The sequence below is a fragment of the Antechinus flavipes genome, chromosome 2 (genome assembly GCF_016432865.1).
Source record: "Antechinus flavipes isolate AdamAnt ecotype Samford, QLD, Australia chromosome 2, AdamAnt_v2, whole genome shotgun sequence".
Taxonomy (NCBI): Eukaryota; Metazoa; Chordata; class Mammalia; order Dasyuromorphia; family Dasyuridae; genus Antechinus; species Antechinus flavipes.
The window spans coordinates 339,543,763-339,564,018 of NC_067399.1; the positions used below are offsets into that span (position 1 = coordinate 339,543,763).

Here is a 20,256-nt window from a genome sequence, read left to right on the forward strand (position 1 = left end):
GTCCAGATCTGGACAAAATTTTACAAACGGAGTCAGATAAAAAGAGCAGATAGTGGAATCAGTTCCTTTCTGGTTCTGGACTCTGCCTATGCATTAGTTCTTTGGGCTGGCCCAACCAGCAGTTGACTCATATTGTTCTTAAAATCCCTAAAACCCCCAGGGCTTTTTCACATGAACTGTCTCCTAGCCAGTTCTTTCCCATCCTGAACTTGTGCAGCTGATGTTTTGAACTTAAGTGCAGCATTTTCCTCGGGAACAAACCCAATAAAGAGTGGCAATGGAAAATTAGAATGTTGAGGTGGGCCTTCCCTCTTCGTTTGGGGTTGATGTTATGGACAATTAGGGCATTCTGCAGCACATCCTTGATGTCTTTGTTTTTCCCCAATTTTTGTACAATAATTTGCATCTGGAGTGAAAAGGGATTTCAGAATTCATCTGATTCAACCCTTTGATTTTATAGTTGAGAAAACTGGGGCCCATTGCAGTTAGATGACTTATCCAAAATCACATAGGAAGTAAGCATCAGGTCCTCCAGGTGACTCCACAGCCCCACCATTGACTTTGTCTTTTTTTTTTTTATTATGAACTTGACAAGCACCAACAAACATGAACATTTCCACACACAAAGAACAGAAAAAAGATTGCATATGAAACTTTAAATCTCTATTATATATAATTTCTCTTTTTTAAACATATGTTAAACTCAACGCAATAGTACCAGTACTGCCTTGCTTATCTATTTCCTTCTGAACATCTCAATTTTCTTCTGTGTATTTTTAAAATAATTCATTGATATTCTTTTCTTTTTTCATATCTCAATGACAACCTTTCTACCCCCCAATTCTCTCCACTATTTAAAAATCCCCCTCTATAACAAATAAATAAGCAAATTCATACATTTAAAACATGTTTGAAGGTATGACTCATTCAGCATCTAATGTACATCAACTTTCCATCAAGGGTGTAGTAAGGACATCAGTTTTGTGTAATTGTGACTAGTCATTGGAACTGATCTGAGCGCTTAAGTGTCCCAAAGATGTTTCCCTCTATAACATTACAATCATTAAATACATTGTTCTCCTTGTTCTATTTCACTCTATCAGTTCATATAAATCTCTTTTGAATCCATTTCTTTTGCTATTTCTTACAGTGTAATAACATTTCATTACATTCATATGTCATAATTTGCCATTCCCTAGTTGTGGGATGCTCATTTTGTTTCCAGTTCTTTGCTACAACCAAAAAAATGCTGCTATATTTTTGTAGAGATAGCTTCTTTCCCTTAATTTTATTATCTCTTTAAGGGTATATATATATATCTAGTAGTCATATTGTAGGGTCAAAGTCTAGTGAGTTTGGGATATTTTTTTTCAAATTACTTCCAAAATGATTGGACCACTTCACAAACAATATACTAATATGTATATTCTCTGATACCAAAAATTGTCATTTTATGTTTTTGTCATCCTTGCTAATCTGGTGTGTGTGTGATATGGAACTTCAGAACTATTTTAATTTACACTTTTTATTTTTAGAATGTAGAACAATTATCATGGTTATTGTTTAGATTTTTATTTAAATTTTTTTTGGTTTAGATTTTTAAAAGAAATGTCAGTCTGTATCCCATGACTATCTATTGAGGAATGGCTCTTTTTCTAATATATTTGATCAATTTTCTATATATCCTGGATATCAATTCTTTATCTGAGAAATTTGCTGCAAAGACTCTCTGCTTACTATTGTTTTCTAATTATGATGTCAATAATTTTAATTTTATGTAATCAAAATTGTCTGTTAAATTTTGTGATGATCTCTATTTCCTTATTTGATTAAAAAATCCTACTCCCTTTACCCACAGTTATAAAAGGTATCTCCATCTGAGCCATATATCTATTTGGAATTTATTGTATTATATGAGTGTGACCTATTGATCCAAAGCTAATATCTGCTAGATATCTGCTTTCTAGTTCTGCCCAAAATTTTTAATGAGTAAGTCCTTTCCCCTAAAGTTGGTGTCCTTGGATTTTTGGAATGATCTGTTATGTTGAATTGTTTCTGAGACTTGTCCTAATTTGTCCCACTGATCAACTTTTCTATTTTTTAAATCAACACTGAATAGGTTTTTTTTTTTTAATGACTCTTGCTTTGTAGTAAAGTTTAGGATCCATTCTCATTTCTAAAACAAATTATTTAAAAATTTTATTTTTTTGTTTTTCCAGATAATTTTGTTATTATTTTGTCTAGTTCTATAAAGTAGTTTAATTGGTATGGCACTGAATAAGTAAATAGATTTATGTAGCATCAGCATTTTGATTATATTAGAATGATCTAACCATAAGAAATTAATATCTTTCCAATTACTTAAGTATTTTATTTTTCAAAAATGTTTTGTAGTTGCATTCACATAATTCCTAGTTATATCTGTTGGTAGTTGATATTTTTATATATTCTGCTGTTATTTTAAATGAAATTTCCTTTTAAAAAAATATCTTCCTGCTTGATTTTGTTGGTAATATATAGAAAAGCTAATGATTTGAGTGTGTTCATTTTATATCCTGAGAGCTTATCTAAATTATTATTTTAATTTTTTTAGTATCTTTAGGGTTCTGCAATTAAATCATGTCATTTGTGAAAAGTGATAATTTTGTTTCCTCTTTGCCTATGCTTATTCCCTCAACTTTATTATATTGTCTTATTGCTGTAACTAGCATTTATAGAATTATATCAAATAATAGTGCTAATAATAGATATTGTTACTTTATCTCAACCTAATTAGGATGGACTCTGGTGTTTCTCCTCCAGTGCAATTAATGCTAGTTCCTGGTTTTAAATGGATACTATTTAATATATTAAGGAACAGTCCATTTTTCCTATGCTTTTAAAAAAATATAAATGGGTGTCATGTTTTATCAAAATCTCTTCTGAATCTACTGATATCATCATATAATTTCTTTTTTTTCAATATGACTGTTGTTTACAGTTTTCCTAATGGTGAACAGACTTTGCACTCTTTATATAAATTCAACCTGAATATATTGTATAACCTCTGAAGTTTAAGCTGGTTTTGTTTGTAATTATTTCTTCCCAAATATATGTTCCCTCTTGATCCCCTTCCTCTCTCCTTGTCCCCATAAGATTTGCAATCAAATTTAATTAATGTCTATCCCGAACTTGGGTGCATTCAATCCTCTTGTTACCCCAATTATGAAAAATGGTGAGTTCTTCCTCAGTCATCCTCATTTCTTCCCAAGGTGTTCCCCTTTCCCTCCCTTTTCTTTTCTCTTTAAAAACCAACAAAATAGAATAAAACCACACCAAGTAAGTGTGTTTTCTTAGTCTTTAGCATTATATAGGTTCCAATTACCATTGCCTTGCTTTTGACTCAGGACAACTCACCTTCTTTTCAAAGATTTCTGATTATATCATTTTCACTGTGGTAGAAGAACCTCTTAAAAAATTCCTCTCTAACCCTCCCTCCCAACATATATTACTGTTCAAATCCCATTTATACTTTAACAACTAATCCAAGCAGCAGGCTTCTCTGAACTTCCATCTCCTTTTTCCAATATCAGGAATAGATAGGACCTTAAAGATCACTTAGCTCAACTTCTTCATTCTAAGAAAATCAAAATATAAGGAAATACACAGAAGTTGGCCACATATTAGCTAGAATCCCGACTATATCACATTGCCTTCCTACTTGTTTCAAATGGATAAATGCCCAAGGACAAAAATACATAACAAAAGTAGGACAGTCTTTTTGATACATGGATCCCATGGAAGGGGCTTCAATATAATAAAATCATCCCCATTAGTGGCCATCCAGGCAAGAGTAGGGGATCCATGTGAGCAAAATCATGATGATAGAAGTTGGTGGAATCCTCAAGGAATCCCTAAAAAAAAAATCAACATTTTGGGGGATGTCATAAGGGATAGAAAACTGAACTTAGATTCAGGGAACACCTGAGTTCAAATCTTGCCCTTGTAATATAGTACTTCTGTGATTCTGGGTAAGTTACAACCTCTCAGTTGCCCCAGGAATTCTTCAAGGCTTATATAAAAATTGCAGAAAAGGTACCCACTGAATCAGCAGAAAAAGTAGAGCAGGGAGCTTTCTCCATTGAAGAAATATTAGGTTGGGGACGGGAGGTGGGAATAAGGGAAGATTATTAGACTTAGAAGGCTTGGGATTTAGTGCTAGCTTTGTGCTAAGCACTGATCACCATATCACTTTCCTTCTATCAGACTTAATTTCTTCATTTGTAAAATGAACAGTTGGCTTAGGTTATCCCTGAAGTCCCTTCCAGCCTTAACATTGTACAAATCTATCAGAAGGCAGGCCCAGGTGCCTTGAACTCATTAGGACATCAGATGAGGATAATGTCTCAACTTCCGAGAGCTCTCCAGTCATTTATTCATGATTCATTAGCCTCCAGAGGGGTATTAGACAGAGCTAGAGGGCCCAGGGCCCTTAGCTTTGGGAATACAAGGGGAATTCCACTAATGCCATCTTGACCATTTCATTTGAGTAGGACTCGGGGAATGAGGAGTGAGGAAAAGAGCCCACTGTGGAGGACTAATCTCAGGCAAGTGGTGAAATCTCAGAGGTTTGTCTTAGGTGTTTTTATCTTCCCCTTTTTGTGTCCTTTTTAATCCTCCTTAAGCAACTTGTCCTCTCTTTGCTTTTTCCTATCAAAATCTGCTTTTAAGAAAGAAATATGGAAAACCCCCTCATACTCAAGTCCTGGTCAATTTTCACTGCTCATCATCCTTTAATGGTTATGTAATGCCCAAAAAGCTTGGTCTGGTATTTTTGCTGCTGCTTCTACAGCTTTATTTCACATACTCTATTCCATGAACTGGCTGATCTGCAATCTTGTCTTGCCACTTTGTGCACACAGTAGGGCTTAATAGCTGTTTGTTGAATTACTAAATACATACTGAAGTGTGAATGATCTGATGAAGCTTAATAAGGGAACCCCTTGAGGTATTTACATTTTGACAACGTATAGTTTTTGGATCCCCTTTAATTAGTGGCATTTGCCACATTTGTGAGCCAATGGGAATAAGTGTCTTAAAAAGGAAGGAGTCATCTACTCAGAAAACTCATGGTATAAGTTGGCAGATACCAGGCCCTAGCTAACTAGTGAGCCCAAGTCCCACTTGGTTCACAACCAAAAAGTTTTCTAGTGTGGCCTTAACTTCTGAGTCTCAGTTTCTTCATTTATAAGATGTCAACCTTTTTAGGATTGTTGTGAGGATAAAATGAAACTGTGTGTGTGTGTGTATACATATATACACATAGATATACATATATGAGAATATATTATATATGAGCTTTGCAAACTTTAAAGCTCTAGATAAATATTAGTTATTATTTTTATTATTATCTTGGACTTCATTGTGGAAAGAGCGTGCTGGTATACCATCATTCAGCTTGGAGGCTGGTGGTGGGCTGGGCAAGGGGCAAGGAGAAGAGTAGGTCAGAGAAGGGCCACTTTCTTGAGTTAACTGGCAAGAGTAAGGAAAGCATCTTTTCTGGTTTAAAAGTCTTTTAGGACTATTCAACTGAGGTGGGGGGGAGGAAAAGAAAACTTATCATCCTCTTCTCATCTGCCCAGGGCCCCATTCTTGAGAAGAAACAGGGCTCATAAAACAGAGAAAACCCTTCCTTTGAGTTCACAAAGCCACTCTTTCTCCATAGCAGAAAGCATTATAGCTCAATTAAGCTCATCCAAGGAGATTCTTGGAATTTTCTCCCTCACGTAATTAAGTAAGACTGCTTAGGCTCCCAGCCCCATCATGGTGGGTGGTGTAAATGACATCCAAATCAGTTTATACTTACCTAACTGAGATGGACACTAGACAACGTTAAGCAAAGATACTCTAGTAGAGTGTCAAAAAGTTCCAAAGAAAAAGTTCCCTAAGAAAAGCCAGGAGGCAGTCCCAAGAACTACTATGAGATGAGGATAGTCCCATGCAGTGGGTGGGTTGAGAAAGGTCCCTGTCTATTAGCACCTTTGTCAGAAATGGGCTTTGTTTAATGAAACATGAAGTGTGGCCTTAATGGTACTTGACTGAAACAGGCCCCCACAAATCCTACATAGAAGGAACAAAAACAGTCCTAGAATACAGATTTCAGCTTAATTTATGTTTATAAAGTAAAGGCAGTGTGGTGGGGGCAGAAGACTGGAATTGTGGTAAAGAAGACCTGACTCAAACTAATGATGTGATCCTGGACCATTCACTTAACACCTGGAAGTCCCAGGTGTCTCTCTTTGAAACTATAAATTAGAAATGGGCTATCTGCATTCTTCTAGGATGGAGGGGAAAAAAAAACATATCAATGTAATCATCAGTGCTAACTTGTTGATGTATGTGTAAAAGAGGAAGAGAGAGTAGAGGCCATGGGGGTGTGTGGGATGGGGGACATGGAAGTCTAATGAGCCCCTGTATTTAGTTCTAGAGCTGTATTCAGCTGTACTAAATTCCTTTCAAAGGACTCCCTAGCCAGGGGCCTTTAGACTAGATATAGAATTCTGGGAGGAATGGAAGGCATTGGCCAAACATAAATAACCTACCAATCTAGCTCAGGGGCCGTCTTCTCAGGTATGGAGGACAATCATTATTGCTACAAATAAGCCCAGGCCATTGTGAGTCATTAGCATCAAAGCGAGAAGAGTGGAGTAAGAGAATAGGAAGTGGCTCACCCAAACTGAAGAATGACTCACTCTCCAGCTCACCTGGGGAGGGAGGAAAGGAGGGCATAAAAACCAGAAGCAGCTTTTCCTCTAGAGAAATCTGGGGATTTCCACGAGAATCCTAGGGCCAACTATCTGTAATGCAGCACAAGGTTCTTGGAGTAAGCAGATGGGGCTTCCATTTCTAGGTTTGTGGGCAAGCAAATATGAGTAAGGAAAGGGATCAAAAGGAAGAGGAAAAAAGGGGAGTTGTTTGATGATAGAAGTGGATTATGTGGCAAACTAGAAAGTTTGGAATCCGAAGACGCGGGTTCAAATTTTAGTCACTTAAAATGAGCTGTTGGACAAGATGACGAAAGATCCCTTTCAACTCTAAATCCAGCTGGAAAGGTTGCTGATTAAGGAGTCCCCGATCAATTTGACAGGTAGCCCAATCAAACTGATAAAATTACAGGATCTGTGTCAGAAGAGCATCTTCTATAGTAGCCCCTTACTGAAAAGACACAAGATTCTCCTCTGAATGGTCTCAGGGACTACAGCTGTCTCTAAGATGCCTGGTGCCCAGCAGTCTCTTGGCAGAAAAATCCCCTCTTCCTCATGGTGTTTTATGATGAGCTCAGATGTCAATTTGGCTTTTTGGGAGGTACTCTTTTGGATTTCCAGACTAAAATGCCAAATGATAGGGAAAGGTGGGAAAAGAGATTTCCACCCTTCTCACTCCCTGTAAGCAGAATGTATTAATCGCAGCAGAAGCACTTGGCAATTTCTGTTCACCCTGGCAAGACTGAGTTCCTGTCTGTCTCCTTTTTTTTTCCTGAGCTCAGGTCAGGGACTAGTGATCTTGAGAATGGATATTTCCAGTTTTGGGGTTATTACCTTAAGGATAATCCTGAGTTAGAGAGTTTTCCAAGTTCTAGATTCCCAAACAAGAGTTCCTGAGTTTTATAGATTTTCTCAGTGTATGCAATTTGAAAAGGATAATCCTAAATTGGAAAACTAAAGCCACGTTACATGGGCTAAGAGATCTGGACATTGCCAATACTAAGTAATATTGCTACAAGTTGCTTGTTTTGTGATAGAAGGTAAATGGGGAGCGTTTATTAAGCAGTCTCAAAATGCCTTTTCCTTTAGGGAGTTAGGACATTATATGAGTGCTTTATCTGTATCTGTACTTGGGCTCTGGTGATACCCTCTTTATTCATTTTAATTAAAATTATCCAAATGCATTTTTTTTTGTGATAGAGGAAATATAGTCTCATACCTATCCTGGATACAGAATACCTGTGCAGAAGTGGAGAAACTTATTACCCACATATGGGAACACTTAAGACACAAGCCATACCTAAGCTTTATTCAGGATATCTACCTCAGAGTTGGGTTAGGAGCCAAAGAGTGACAAGGACCCTTTTGGGGTCAGCCCCCAGGATGAAGCCTGGTTTCTGAGAATCCAGAGTCTTTGAAGAGAGCCCTGGGGCACAGGATACACTATGATTCTTACAGTGGCATTAGCAGTGACTCGGTCCAGACTATAACTATATGAAGATTGGGTGATTGGTGGAAGGTGGGTAGCAATTATGAAATTTATAGCTAAAGGAACTACATGCTTCCCTCTCTAATCACAGGGGTCCTCAAACTTTTTAAATAGGGGGCCAATTCACTGTCCCTCAGATTGTTGGAGGGCCGGACTATAGTAAAAACAAAAACTTTGTTTTGTGGGCCTTTAAATAAACTTCATAGCCCTGGGTGAGGGGGATAAACGTCCTCAGCTGCTGCATTTGGCACGCGGGCCATTGTTTGAGGACCCCTGTTAGGCAGTCTGACATAAGGACTATAAGAAGCTAATATGGAAGTCAGGAAAACCTAGATTAAAGTCTTTTTTCTGACACATACTACACAAATCACTTAATTTCTTAGTGCCATAGGAAGTTTTTAAGACTCAAGTTATAGATGAGTTGCATCAAGTTTCTTCAACATTGACAGTTCCCAATGTTGATGAAATCATAGGCCCAATCTCGCCCCTCAACCACCAATTCTCATGATTGATTGATAGAAAGCAATTTATACCCCATAACCCACTTTCACCCAGGAAGAAATGAGTGTTCTATGTCCTTGTGGGAGGGGAGGACAATCTTCAAATAGGATTAATCCCTATTTTTGGAGAATTTTTCCAGGAAGCAAAACCCAGAACTTCTTATGTCATTGCTCTAAGCCTAGGACAACAGCAAACATTTGTGCGCTAAATTAATCCCTCCAAGCTATTTTTTCCTACTCCCCTCCATATTCCCCACCCCCAACCTCCAAACTTTGGTCCCACCTGTGAGTGATGCTGTCTATACAGACTGGGTAGGACAGCAAGGACGAGGAGTTTCTTTCTACAGTTGGTAGTCTTGGCATTTTTAATGATTTATAAAAAGGGATGATACTAATTTCTACCTAAGTGTCCTGGAATCAGGAAACACTGTACCACAGGGCATAGTAGGGTTAATTAACTCCTTTGTGCTGGTTGGGTGAGCTGGAAGTGAGCTAGGGTGAATACCTGTCCACTGCCAGCAATGGACACGTCCCAGGAGTGGAAGGGCTTTAGGGGCTGGGGGACTAAAATCATGCCTCCATAGAGTACAGTTAATACTGAATAAGGAGTTCACAGAGAGAGCCCTGTTTATGGGGACAAAGGGCTAGAAGTAGCAGCCCTGAGAAGGCAACATGGAATTGGGGGCTGTGAGATAATGAAAACCAGCACCAAGTTCTGAGCCTGTTCTCATCTGAATATTCCAAAGTATCACCTAAGCCTAAAATATTACCTCTCTCCTTTGGGCTCCTTTCTCAAATTCTGATTTCCTAAAGTAGAATCAATCTCATATTCATTCTCTCTCTCTCTCTCTCTCTCTCTCTCTCTCTCTCTCTCTCTCTCATTCAATCATGGCACAGATATTCTACAAATATCCTTCATCTTTTAGATCCCATCCTCCATCTCTGCCCCTTTCTCCCTTCTCCCTACAATCTTTATTTGGAAAACCTCTCAAAAATTCTTCCAGGACACAAGATACTACCTCTTCAGGCCCTACTGGACCTAATTCTTACATGGATTCAATGGGTTGTGAACCTCCAGCAAGGCTGTTAGAGAGTGGCTATGAGAAGGGAGAAGGGAGCCAGCACCGGGGGACACCGTCACAAGCCCAGTGCCCATGATGCCAGATGCTTTCACAGTAGACAATTTGGGAGGGAAGATGCTGCCTGTGTCGTCTCCCTAGAACATATGGCAAATAAGCAAAAAATAAAGATGGGTAGGAGCAGGTGGAGAAGATTTCTCAGGTTTCTATCTCTGGGAATTTTTCTGTTGGCTTGTAAGGGAAGGAGACAAGAAAGGCAGGCCGCCCTTAGTTCAAAAATAAAAAGGAAGAAGAGGGGAAAAAGGGGAAACTCCATGGAGCACTTGAAGATTAAGTCCTTCAAAAGTCCAAGTTTGATGGGGATCCAGCACCAGAGTGCCCCAGAAAACACCAAGAAAGCAGCTTTGGGGCTACAGGGAAGGGGGCAGCAGGGAGGGCCTCTGCCTCCATCTCCTGTGCATGCAGAGCATGGCTGCCAAGCTGTCTCTCAGCCATGGCCAAGCTCTTTCTGATCCTTCAGCTCCTCGGGCCCCATGGGAGGTATTGGTTGCAAGCAAGCACCTGAATATTGCCTAATAGAACAAGCCAACTGCTAACTTCACCCAGACCAAAGGGCAGTGGTGGGTGTGGGGGGAGGGAGCCCAGGAAAAGGGGTGAGGGAGGTCTCCTGGGTGACCTCCAGGAATCACCTGTCACCCAGTTTTTAAAGCCCACAGTCAGTGGGTGGGGGCATTATTTTTCCAAGTCCCAGGACTCTGCTCTCCTCTTCTGCCCTAGGGAGCTATTCGTGCCCACCGCCTGTGTTACCCCTGCGCACACACACACACACACAGGGCTCTGGTGAGGGGCACGGGTGCAGACTGTGTGTGTCTGTGTGTGTGCAGGGCAGGGAGAAGCCCTGGGGGAGGGAGAGCAGCTCCTCCCGTTTGGTTTTGTTCACGGGGCCGCTGTCCAGGCCGGGGGACACCCCTCAGTCCGTCTTGACGTGGCCATTGGCCAGCGCCAGCGGGGCGGTGGGGCCGCTGGGCTCAGCGTGCTGCTCGAAGCGCAGGCGCAGGGTGTTGCGGATGATGAACTGCTCCATGATGAGGGCTCCACAGAACCAGGGCACGGCATACTCCAGGGTGATGAGACCCATGAAGTCAAAGTCAAACTGGGAGTAGTCCCAGGGGCAGGCATTAAACTGGCGAAGGATGTAGCCCGTGGTGAACTCCCAGAGGTATGTCCAGAGGGTGTAGATGAGGCAGCGGACCAGGATGTGGCAGCGGCCCCGCAGGCGCAGGTACATCTTCTCCACGATCAGGATGGAGGTGCCGTAGATGAAGAGGGCCCAGACACTGGTGACCCCCGGGAACTTCCAATTAAAGTTCACCACAAACTCCCAGGCAGCCGTGAACATCACCTCGCAGAAGTAGCCATGGATGGCGTAGAGGTACCAGCGCGACAGTGCCGTCAGGGGCTCCGCAGAGGCCATGCTGCCTCCTCACAGTCCCCAGCCCAAATGCTAGGGGACAACAAAGGAGACAAATCAGCAGTCAAAGAGTCAATCAGCCTTCCCTCCCCCTTACATCGCCAGCTCTCAGGCACTAGCTTATCGTGCAATATGGCGGTGATCTGAGTTCTTTGTTTCTCCTTCTGCTCCCAGTGGCCACCTCAGAGTCACAGAATCAGAACTTTAGGGTTGGGAGGGACCTTAGAGACCACACCGTGTAACCCTCTTATTTCTTTTAATTTCATTTTAATTTTAAGGAATTCTTTGTTTAATTTTTAAATTGATAATGGTTTGTTTTTATATCACCTACATTTATATCCCTTTCCCATCCCAGAAAGTTTTTCCTTATAACAAATAATAAATTCCAATATTCCTTATTCTAATGACACAAAAAAAGAGGGGAAAGAAGAATTCTGACAAAACTAAACAGCGTATCAACCTTGTTTGGTAAATATCTGTAGCTCTCCAAATCTATACTCCCTCATCTCTACAAAGAAGGGAGAGAATATATTTTGTCTTCTCTTTTTCAAGCCAAATTGTATCCTTAAAATTATACAACCCAACCCACTTATTTTAAAGATGAAGAAACTAAAATTCAGAGTTAAAGGGACTTACCCAAAGTCACACAGCTGATTAATGGCAGGGCCAGTAGAACCCAGGTCCCCAGATCTTTTGACTCCCAATCCAGGGCTTTTTCCGCTGAGCTATGATGCTTGTTTCAGGAGTTGCCTGGTGCCATTTTGGGGGAATATTTTATCACTCATTAGCAAGGGCAGATATGGATAATATATTTGAAAGTGCTTTGAAAACTATCAAGTGCTATTATAAATGGTAAGAAATGAGTATTACAGATGGACAGGAAAGGAAGAAATCAAATGACTTAATGCTGTAAGGATTCATAGAGATCAAGACAAGGAGTCAGCATGGACCTTTCCCTTCAAATGAAGGCTGAATGACTAACTTGTTAGGGTTATAGTCTAGGGTGTTTCCATGCAGATAGGAGATGGTTTCTGAGGTCTCTTCTAATTCTAGATTCAGCCTTTCTTGTGTAGATGCAAAGGTTCCCAAACTTTGTTATTTCATGCTGTCCTTAGCATCTAATTTTTTTCAGAAGCAATCCCTTGCCAGTTTCATTAGGTCGAAAACTTTAAAGTATCTGATGGTGCCCCTGTAAGTTTGCTACTGCATCCTCACATGTTGAGGCACATGGTTTGGGGACCATGGATGTAATGGAAAGAACAATGCAGGAGCTCTCAATCTACTGACTAATTCAAATCTCACTGACTGTATAATCACAAACAAGTAACTTTCCTCCTCTGCATCTCAGTTTCCTTATTTGTAAAATGAGGACAATGGCATAGGTCAGAGGTTCTTAACTTGGAGCCTGTGAAGTAGTTTAGATAGCTAGCTAGATGGATGGATGGATGGATGGATGGACAGATGGAGAGATGGATTTCTATCTATCTAGATTATAGATGGATAAATAGATAATTGTATTTCAGTATATTCCTTTGTAATTCAATTCTATATATTTTGTTTTAGGTATCTTAAGTCACTAACTTAAAAATAAGGCTTTCAATTTCACTAGATTGCCAAAGAAGTCCATGATACATAAAAAAGTTAAGAATCCCTGGTCTAGATAATGGCTAAGATTCTTTGCCAACTCTAATGTGTGTATATTTTTTAAAAGGGGAAATTCCCCAACAGCTCATTAGTTTCTTATAAACTTTGATAACTTACTAGTTGGGATTAAGATTAAGCTATTAGCTAATTTTTGTTTTCTACATTCCTACTTTAGTATCAATAAGGCAGCCAGGTAGTGTAGTATTGGAGTAAGGAAGACCTGAGTTTATCCAGCCTCAGATACTTATTAGCTATGTGACTCTGGGTGTATCACTTAACCTTTGTCTATCTTCCTTTCCTCAAATGTAAAATGGGCATGGTAATAGACCCATTTCCCAGAGATGTTCTGAGGATCAAATGAGATATTTGTAAAGCACTTAGCATAGTGCCTGGCACAGAGGAAGCATTTAATAAATGCTCAATCTCTTTCAACTATATGGCTAGTAAGTGACAAGCCATGAACAAGTTGACTGGCTCATTAAGAGATTACATTGCATGCTTCTGAACTTCGGTGTTCCCTCACTCTTCATGCCCCATGGTGACTCTCCATCTTTATTTTAACCTGGGCTCATCATGACTCCTTCAAGCATTTTTGCAACAATTTCCGACTTCAGAATACTTTACAACCAACTCTTCCTTTACATTTGTCTCTAATAGCTGAATTACACAGATGTTAGATACCCAGTTTCACGATAGCCTGAGTTTTAATTGGTTGAAAGCTTATTGGACATAGGTAAAAAAAAATTAAGAGATAAAAAAATAAGACGACATACTTTTGTTTTTCTTTCTCATCCTTAATTACCTCCCTTCTCTAGTCTAGTTATCTTTGGGTTTTTTTTAAATCATATATTGTTTTTTTTATGTGGGAGCTATAATAGAGGATTCATCATAGAGTCAGGAAGACCTAAATTCAAATCCAGGCCGATACACTTACTAGCTGTATGACACTGGGCAAGTCACTTCACCCTGTTTGCCTCAGTTTTCTCATTTATAAAATGGGCTGGAGGAAAGAATGGCAAACCATAACAGTATCTTTGCCAAGAAAACCCCAAGTGGGCACAACTGAAATGAATGAACAACAACAAAGTCTAAAACCATAAGTTATAGATGAGTTGCTTTAACAGTAGAGGAATTTTCTATGATGGGTCCAAACATTGATGAAATCACAGAGCTAGGCCAAAAAAGAATGTTGTCACCTCTGTAGCTATAGCTGTATCCCCATTCTATCAATCTCCTAGTTCAAGCCCCCTTATCACCCTGAAAATCTTCCTATTCCTGCCTATAACATTTGCCTCCTCTGAGCTTATGCTCAATTAAAAGCACAGCTAATAAATAGCTAATATATGCAGAATTCAGTGATGAGTCCTTAGAAGATACTGTAATACTTGGAATATTTCATCAATATGGGAGAGTTCCCAATGTGAGAACACTCTTTACCAATACAGATCACAGATTGACCATCTACTACAACTTAGTAGATAAATTTCAGGGACTTGCCTGAGGCCCAAACAGGTTATATATTTGGCCCGGGATCAAAAAGTTAGCAAATGTCAGATTATAACTAGTTTTTTTCTGATTATAAGCTCATTTTAAAAATCCAACTTTTATGTAAAAAAAAACCCAAATTGATTATATTTGTAATTTGTTCTGGTTGAAAGTTTATTTAAAATTGTCTAGCAAATAAGTTAGCATGAACTTATTTCAGAATCAGGAAAATCTGGGTTCTAGTTCTCACTTCAATATACATTGGGTATGTAACTCTAGGCCTGGACTGGGTACACTACAGCCCAAGGGTCAAATCTAACCCTTCACCTATTTTTGTATGCCAAAATTAAGAATGGCTTTCTTTCTCTTGTTCATTTTTAAACATATTTAAATGTGATAAAGCTTTATTTAAAAATACAAAAGCCATTTTTAGTTCTTTGACCTTACAAAATTTGACCCCCTCTGTCATTTGCCAACTCCTTTTGCTGTTCAGTCAAACCCTACTCTTCACAACCTCATTTGGAGTTTTCTTGGCAAAGACCCTAGTGTAGTTTGCCATTTCCTTTTCTGGTTCATTTTACAGATGAGAAAACTGAGTCAAATAAGGTTACAGAGCTATTAAGTGTCTGAGATCAGATTTGAACTCTGGAAGATGAGATCTTCCTTACTTTCAGGCCTGATCCTCTATCAACAACTGTCCAGACTCTACTCTAAGAGAGTTCTCTACTCTAAGAAAGTTACTTAACCACTTAGTATTCCAGCCAACTCTCTAAGAATATATAAGTTAAAGGTCTACAGTCCTCATTGAGGATTCCCTGGTTCCAGCCAATTCCCTCCCCACACTGTAGCTGCTTTGTATGTACTTCATTTATAGCTGTTTGCATTGTCTCCTTATTAGAATGTAAGCTCCCTGACAGCAGGAATCATTTACTTTTGTCTTTATATCTTGAGCACAGTGCTTGACACACTGAAGGAACTTAAAGAATGTTTGTTGATCCATACCACCAAAATCACAGGTCTGGTTCAAAAAGAAAAACAAAATAATGATAATGATTACCCCTTATATTTTGTATAGTGCTTTGTCTCTTACAACCATCTTGTAAAGAAGATATCACTGTGCCCATTCTCGTTAAATGTTGGAGATGGGAGAAAAAAAAAACAACCCCAAAACAACCTTGGAGATCAAGACCTTAACCCTCTCAATTTACAAATGAGGTTAGAGAGCCAGGCCTAGATCTCAGGTGTCTTAAGTGACTCCTAGTTATTCTCTTAGCAAGGTGGCAGAGTGATTAGGGCACTAACTCTAGAGTCAGGAAAACCCGAGTTCAAATCCAACCTTGGACACTTTCTAGCCGTGTGTCCCTATGCAAAGCCTTTTAATCTGTCTGCTTCAATTTCTTCATCTGTGAAATCAGGATAAGAATAGCACATAAAGAGCAGGTTTGACCATCTCTCTCTGCCTGTCTCCCTGTCTCTCCATCTCTCTGTCTCTGCCTGTCTCCCTGTCTCTCTCTCTCTCTCTCTCTCTCTCTCTCTCTCTCTCTCTCTCTCTCTCTCTCTCTCTCTCTGTCTCTCTCTCTCTCTGTCTCTCTGTCTCTCTCTCTCTCTCTCTATCTCCCTGTCTCTGTCTCTCTCTGTTTCTCTCTCTCTGTCTCTCTGTCTCTCTGTCTCTCTCTCCATCTCTCTCTCTCTCTCTCTCTCTCTCTCTCTCTCTCTCTCTCTCTCTCTCTATCTCCCTGTCTCTGTCTCTCTCTGTTTCTCTCTCTCTCTCTCTGTCTCTGCCTGTCTCCCTGTCTCTCTCTCCATGTTTCTCTCTCTCTCTCCATGTTTCTCTCTCTCTCTCTCTCTCTCTCTCTCTCTCTCTCTCTCTCACACACACACACACACACACACACACACACACACACACACAGAGTCAATAAATTCTACTGGCTGTTTATCAACTGTAGGATCGAATATAAAATCCTATTGGGCTTTCAGATCCCTTCACAAACTGCCCTTCCCTGCCCTACCCCCAACATCCCTGATCTTCCCAGACTTCTTACATCCTACCCCCTTCCAATCCAGTGACACTGACCTCCTTTTGGTTCCCCAAATAAGACTGTCTCCTGAAGCTGACGTTTTTACTGACAGTTGCTCATGGCCTAGAATGCTCTCCTTCCTCCTCTCCACTTCCTGGCTTCCTTCAAGATTCCACCTTTTACAGGAAATCTTTCCTTTATTCTAGCGCCTTCCCTTTGTGGATTGTACTATCCCGTACATGGCTTGTGTGTACACTGTTGCTCACATGTTGTTTTTGTCCCTGGACTATGAGCTCCTTGAGGGCAGGCTCTGTTGTTTGTTTGTTTTAATATTCCCAGTACTTAATATAGATCCTGGCACATAATAGGTACTTAATAGTGTTGACTGATTGACTTATCTTCCTTTAAGAGTTGTTGTGAGGTTAAAATGAGATATTTGTAAACCACTTTGAAAACCTTAATGTACTAATATTATAATTATAATTATATATTTGTGCAATATATAATTATAATAGCTAGATCAATAATAATCATATAATTGATATAATAAAAAATATAAAATTATTATTAGTAATGATTATTATATCAAAGCTGTCCCTTTCCTCAGCTAAGGTTGGCTAAGATTCATCTAGGAAACACTAGAGCAATAGGAGACTAATGTAGTCTTCCATCTTTGGAGTCAGGTGCACTGTAAGGCAGTACCTGAGGTCACTGATTTTATCAGAGATCCTGGCTGATATGGACCTAGCCTTCCCAAGTAAGCCTCCAGTCCAACTAATTCACCCTTCAAGGTCATCTTCCATTTGAAGTCTAGTCTCCCACATACTCTGATTCAAACAACAATGATAGGCTAGCCACTTCCACTAAATTATAAACTTGTTTTGACTTTTGTATTGATACCTCCAATGGCCTAGTACATTATTTGACATATTGTAAGCACTTAATAAATGCTTGTCCATTGAATAAAGAAAATAATCCCATTATCTATGCAGGAGGAAAAAAATTATTTTAGATGAGAACAAATATGATTTTCTAGCACCTGAGTGACAGATGGGGAAAGGCTTCATTAAATAGGGCAATTGGGCTTAAGAGAAGATAGATTGGACTCTTGAGCTGTCTTGGAAAGAAATGGGGATCTTGTAATTTGATCATTATAGTCTTGGTACTGAATAAACTAACAAGGAAAAAAGGAATTAACAAGAGGCATTTGCCTCCAACTTGATGTATAATAAAGATTAGAAACAGATAGTATTAAGGTCAAAATATGCTAAAATGATTTCCTCAGACCAGAGAAGTGATTTCTTAGTTCAGGAAGAATGAAGAATTCAAGACTCAAAAAAAAAAAAAAATGGAGCCCGCTCTAGGGAACAGATTCTTAAAGATATTTGAAAGTGGGAGGAATGATCCTAGAGGATAGATTTTTGAAGAAATTATTTAAGAAAATGGCTGGGGAGAAGAGTTCATTTGGGAAATAATAGAGATTTTTATTTCCTCTCCTAGGTAGGCAACTCCCAGACAAAGTTCCCACTGAGCTTCAGCCACATCTATATTCATCTATGATCTTATACTTTTCAACTATCCAACACAAAAAGGATTTGGGCCAGGACCTTCAAGATGAAAATGGATTTTTGTTCTCATTATAAGAGAACTGACTTATTTGGTACCTTGGGCATAGAGGACCTGGCCTAGGAACTCTTACTGGACTGGATGCCAGATGCTAAATTCTATATAATGACTTCCTTCTTCATTCAACTAAAAACTCTATCTTTATTTGATCTATGGGGAAAAAATTCTCTGAGCACTCAAGAATTTCTGCTTCTCCCCACTCTGTTCCTGAGGTTTGCCAAGAGCAGATGAGATATAGAAATATCAACCTTAGAGTCTTCAATGGTTTCCTTCCAAGATCAGATGAGTTAGAGTAGAGCAAGAAATCTCTAATGGAATAAAGAAATACAAAGGAAAGGAAAATAAGCAGAAAAGAAAAAGAAAAGGTGGGAAAAAATGAGATGAAAAGCTTGGTTTCAGTTTCTCAGCAGTAAGAAAGAACAGGATGGGAGAGAATGGTTTGTTATTGTTATGTCTGACTCTTTATGACCCCATTTGAGGTTTTTTTTTTTTTTTTTTTTAGCAAGGATACTGAAGTGGTTTGCCATTTCCTCTTCTGAGGAACTGAGGCAAACAAAGTTAAGTGACTTGCTTGGAGTCACACAGCTAGTAAATGTCTAAGGCCAGATTTGAACTCCTGACTCCAGGCCCAGGGCTCTATGCCTAGAGAATGGTATAGGCAAGGTAGACAATACTAATTCAATAACTACACCCCTATCTCAGAGGGTGATCACCCTGGGGGTGGGAGGTAAGAAAGATTTAAATACCAGACTAAGGTCAGAGGAGTGAAAGTCAGGGAAAGAAGACTGAAATAGTATCACTGTTATTTGAGACAGATTATCTAGAGTGGGGGGTTGTGGTGAGGAGAGGCAGACTTGTCCAAGTTTTTAGAACTCAACTTCCCCAAGACCCTACTAATTACCATATGGACTATGCTTGAATCTTAAACTATTGGGAGCCAATTCACCCTCTGTGTCAGGGTTTATCATGCCCAAATTCCTGCCCCTGGCTCTCCACCCAGATGGACCCCAATTGAGTTGATTCTTCCAAGAGATAGAAATGCTTATTTTGAGAACTCAGTAGCATCTGGGCTCCATGCAGGATGACAAATACAGAATGGGGGTGGGGAGGAGAGAAGGATGGGAGTATAAGAAGAAAAGTGGGATGGTGTGGTATGGGGTATTTGCTTCAGGGAGCAGCACTCTCAAATTCAAGGACCTCCTCAAAAAGGGGAATAGAAACACAGGTACTAAGGAAGGGTGTGGAATCCAAAGTGCCATTATAAGGGCAGGTGAATTATTGCCCCTTAAGTATAGGAAATCATAAGGTGAAGGGAGAGGAGTGTTTATACTTAAGAGGTTCCTGTCCTTATGGTCCTTGAGTTCTCTCACCTAATGCCTTTTCTTGGAGTTTGACTCTTACGTCACCTTGGGAATGAGGTATTGTTTGGACTCCTTCTATAAATTAGTGGAGCTGAGACACAGCAGGTGATTGAAAGAGAGCAGAAGATACAGGCATGGATATGAGGCTGAAACCAGGGAGAAATATCTTTCCTTTCTTTCATCAAAAGCTCTCAATTCATGGCAGATTTGGTTGTCTCTCCTTCTCCCTAAAAGGAAAGGGCATCACTATCAGATCACTCAGTAGGAATTTCTCCCACCAAATAGGACTATATTACTTTAAAAAGAGTATTTCTTCCATTTTTACCCCCTTTCAGCTCAGGACCTCCTCAAGGACCTCTTATTTGTTTTAGCTCTTACCATCCTCATCCTGAGGCACCAAAATCACTTCAGTTCCATGCATTATGCATGTGAGTTGTCCTTCCAGATGGAGATCACAAGAGAGAGATCCAGAGACATGGGATGGAATGGGGTGAGAAGCTAGAAGAAGACTATGGTTTCTCCATCTGAGAAGCCAAAACTTACTTGAATTTCTCCTATAGTTTCTGAGACTTGACCAAGTTCAGGGAGAGTATCTGACCATTTAGGCTAGATGAGAAGAAAATACACGTAGTCATCTTAGACACAAAAGATGGATACGTGAAGAAAAACGGAATCAGAATTTCAGAGTTAGATGGGACTTCAGTCTCTGTCTAATCCAACTCATATAATCTACCAAGAAAGTGGCCATCCAGTCTGAAACCTCCCAATGAAGCGAGAACGCTCTACCTCCTAATGCAGCTCACCTGTGACTTTGGGATGTCCAGGTGTTAAGAGTCG

General features: G+C 39.7%; 1 protein-coding gene across 5 annotated transcripts in view; it reads right to left on the minus strand.

Annotated features, from left to right (window-relative positions):
• Window positions 1-641: 641 nt before the first annotated feature.
• Window positions 642-20,256, minus strand: part of TMEM229B (transmembrane protein 229B) — a 62,819-nt gene continuing 43,204 nt past the window's right edge. For 4 of the 5 annotated variants that reach the window (XM_051977870.1, XM_051977874.1, XM_051977871.1 and 1 more), the window contains exon 3: window positions 642-11,315. In XM_051977870.1, the coding sequence (XP_051833830.1) occupies window positions 10,782-11,285 (504 nt within the window). In that variant the 5' untranslated portion in view covers window positions 11,286-11,315 and the 3' untranslated portion in view covers window positions 642-10,781. Of the gene's footprint in view, window positions 11,316-11,918; window positions 12,033-20,256 lie in introns of all 5 variants that reach the window. The other variant, XM_051977872.1, reaches the window with a different exon arrangement.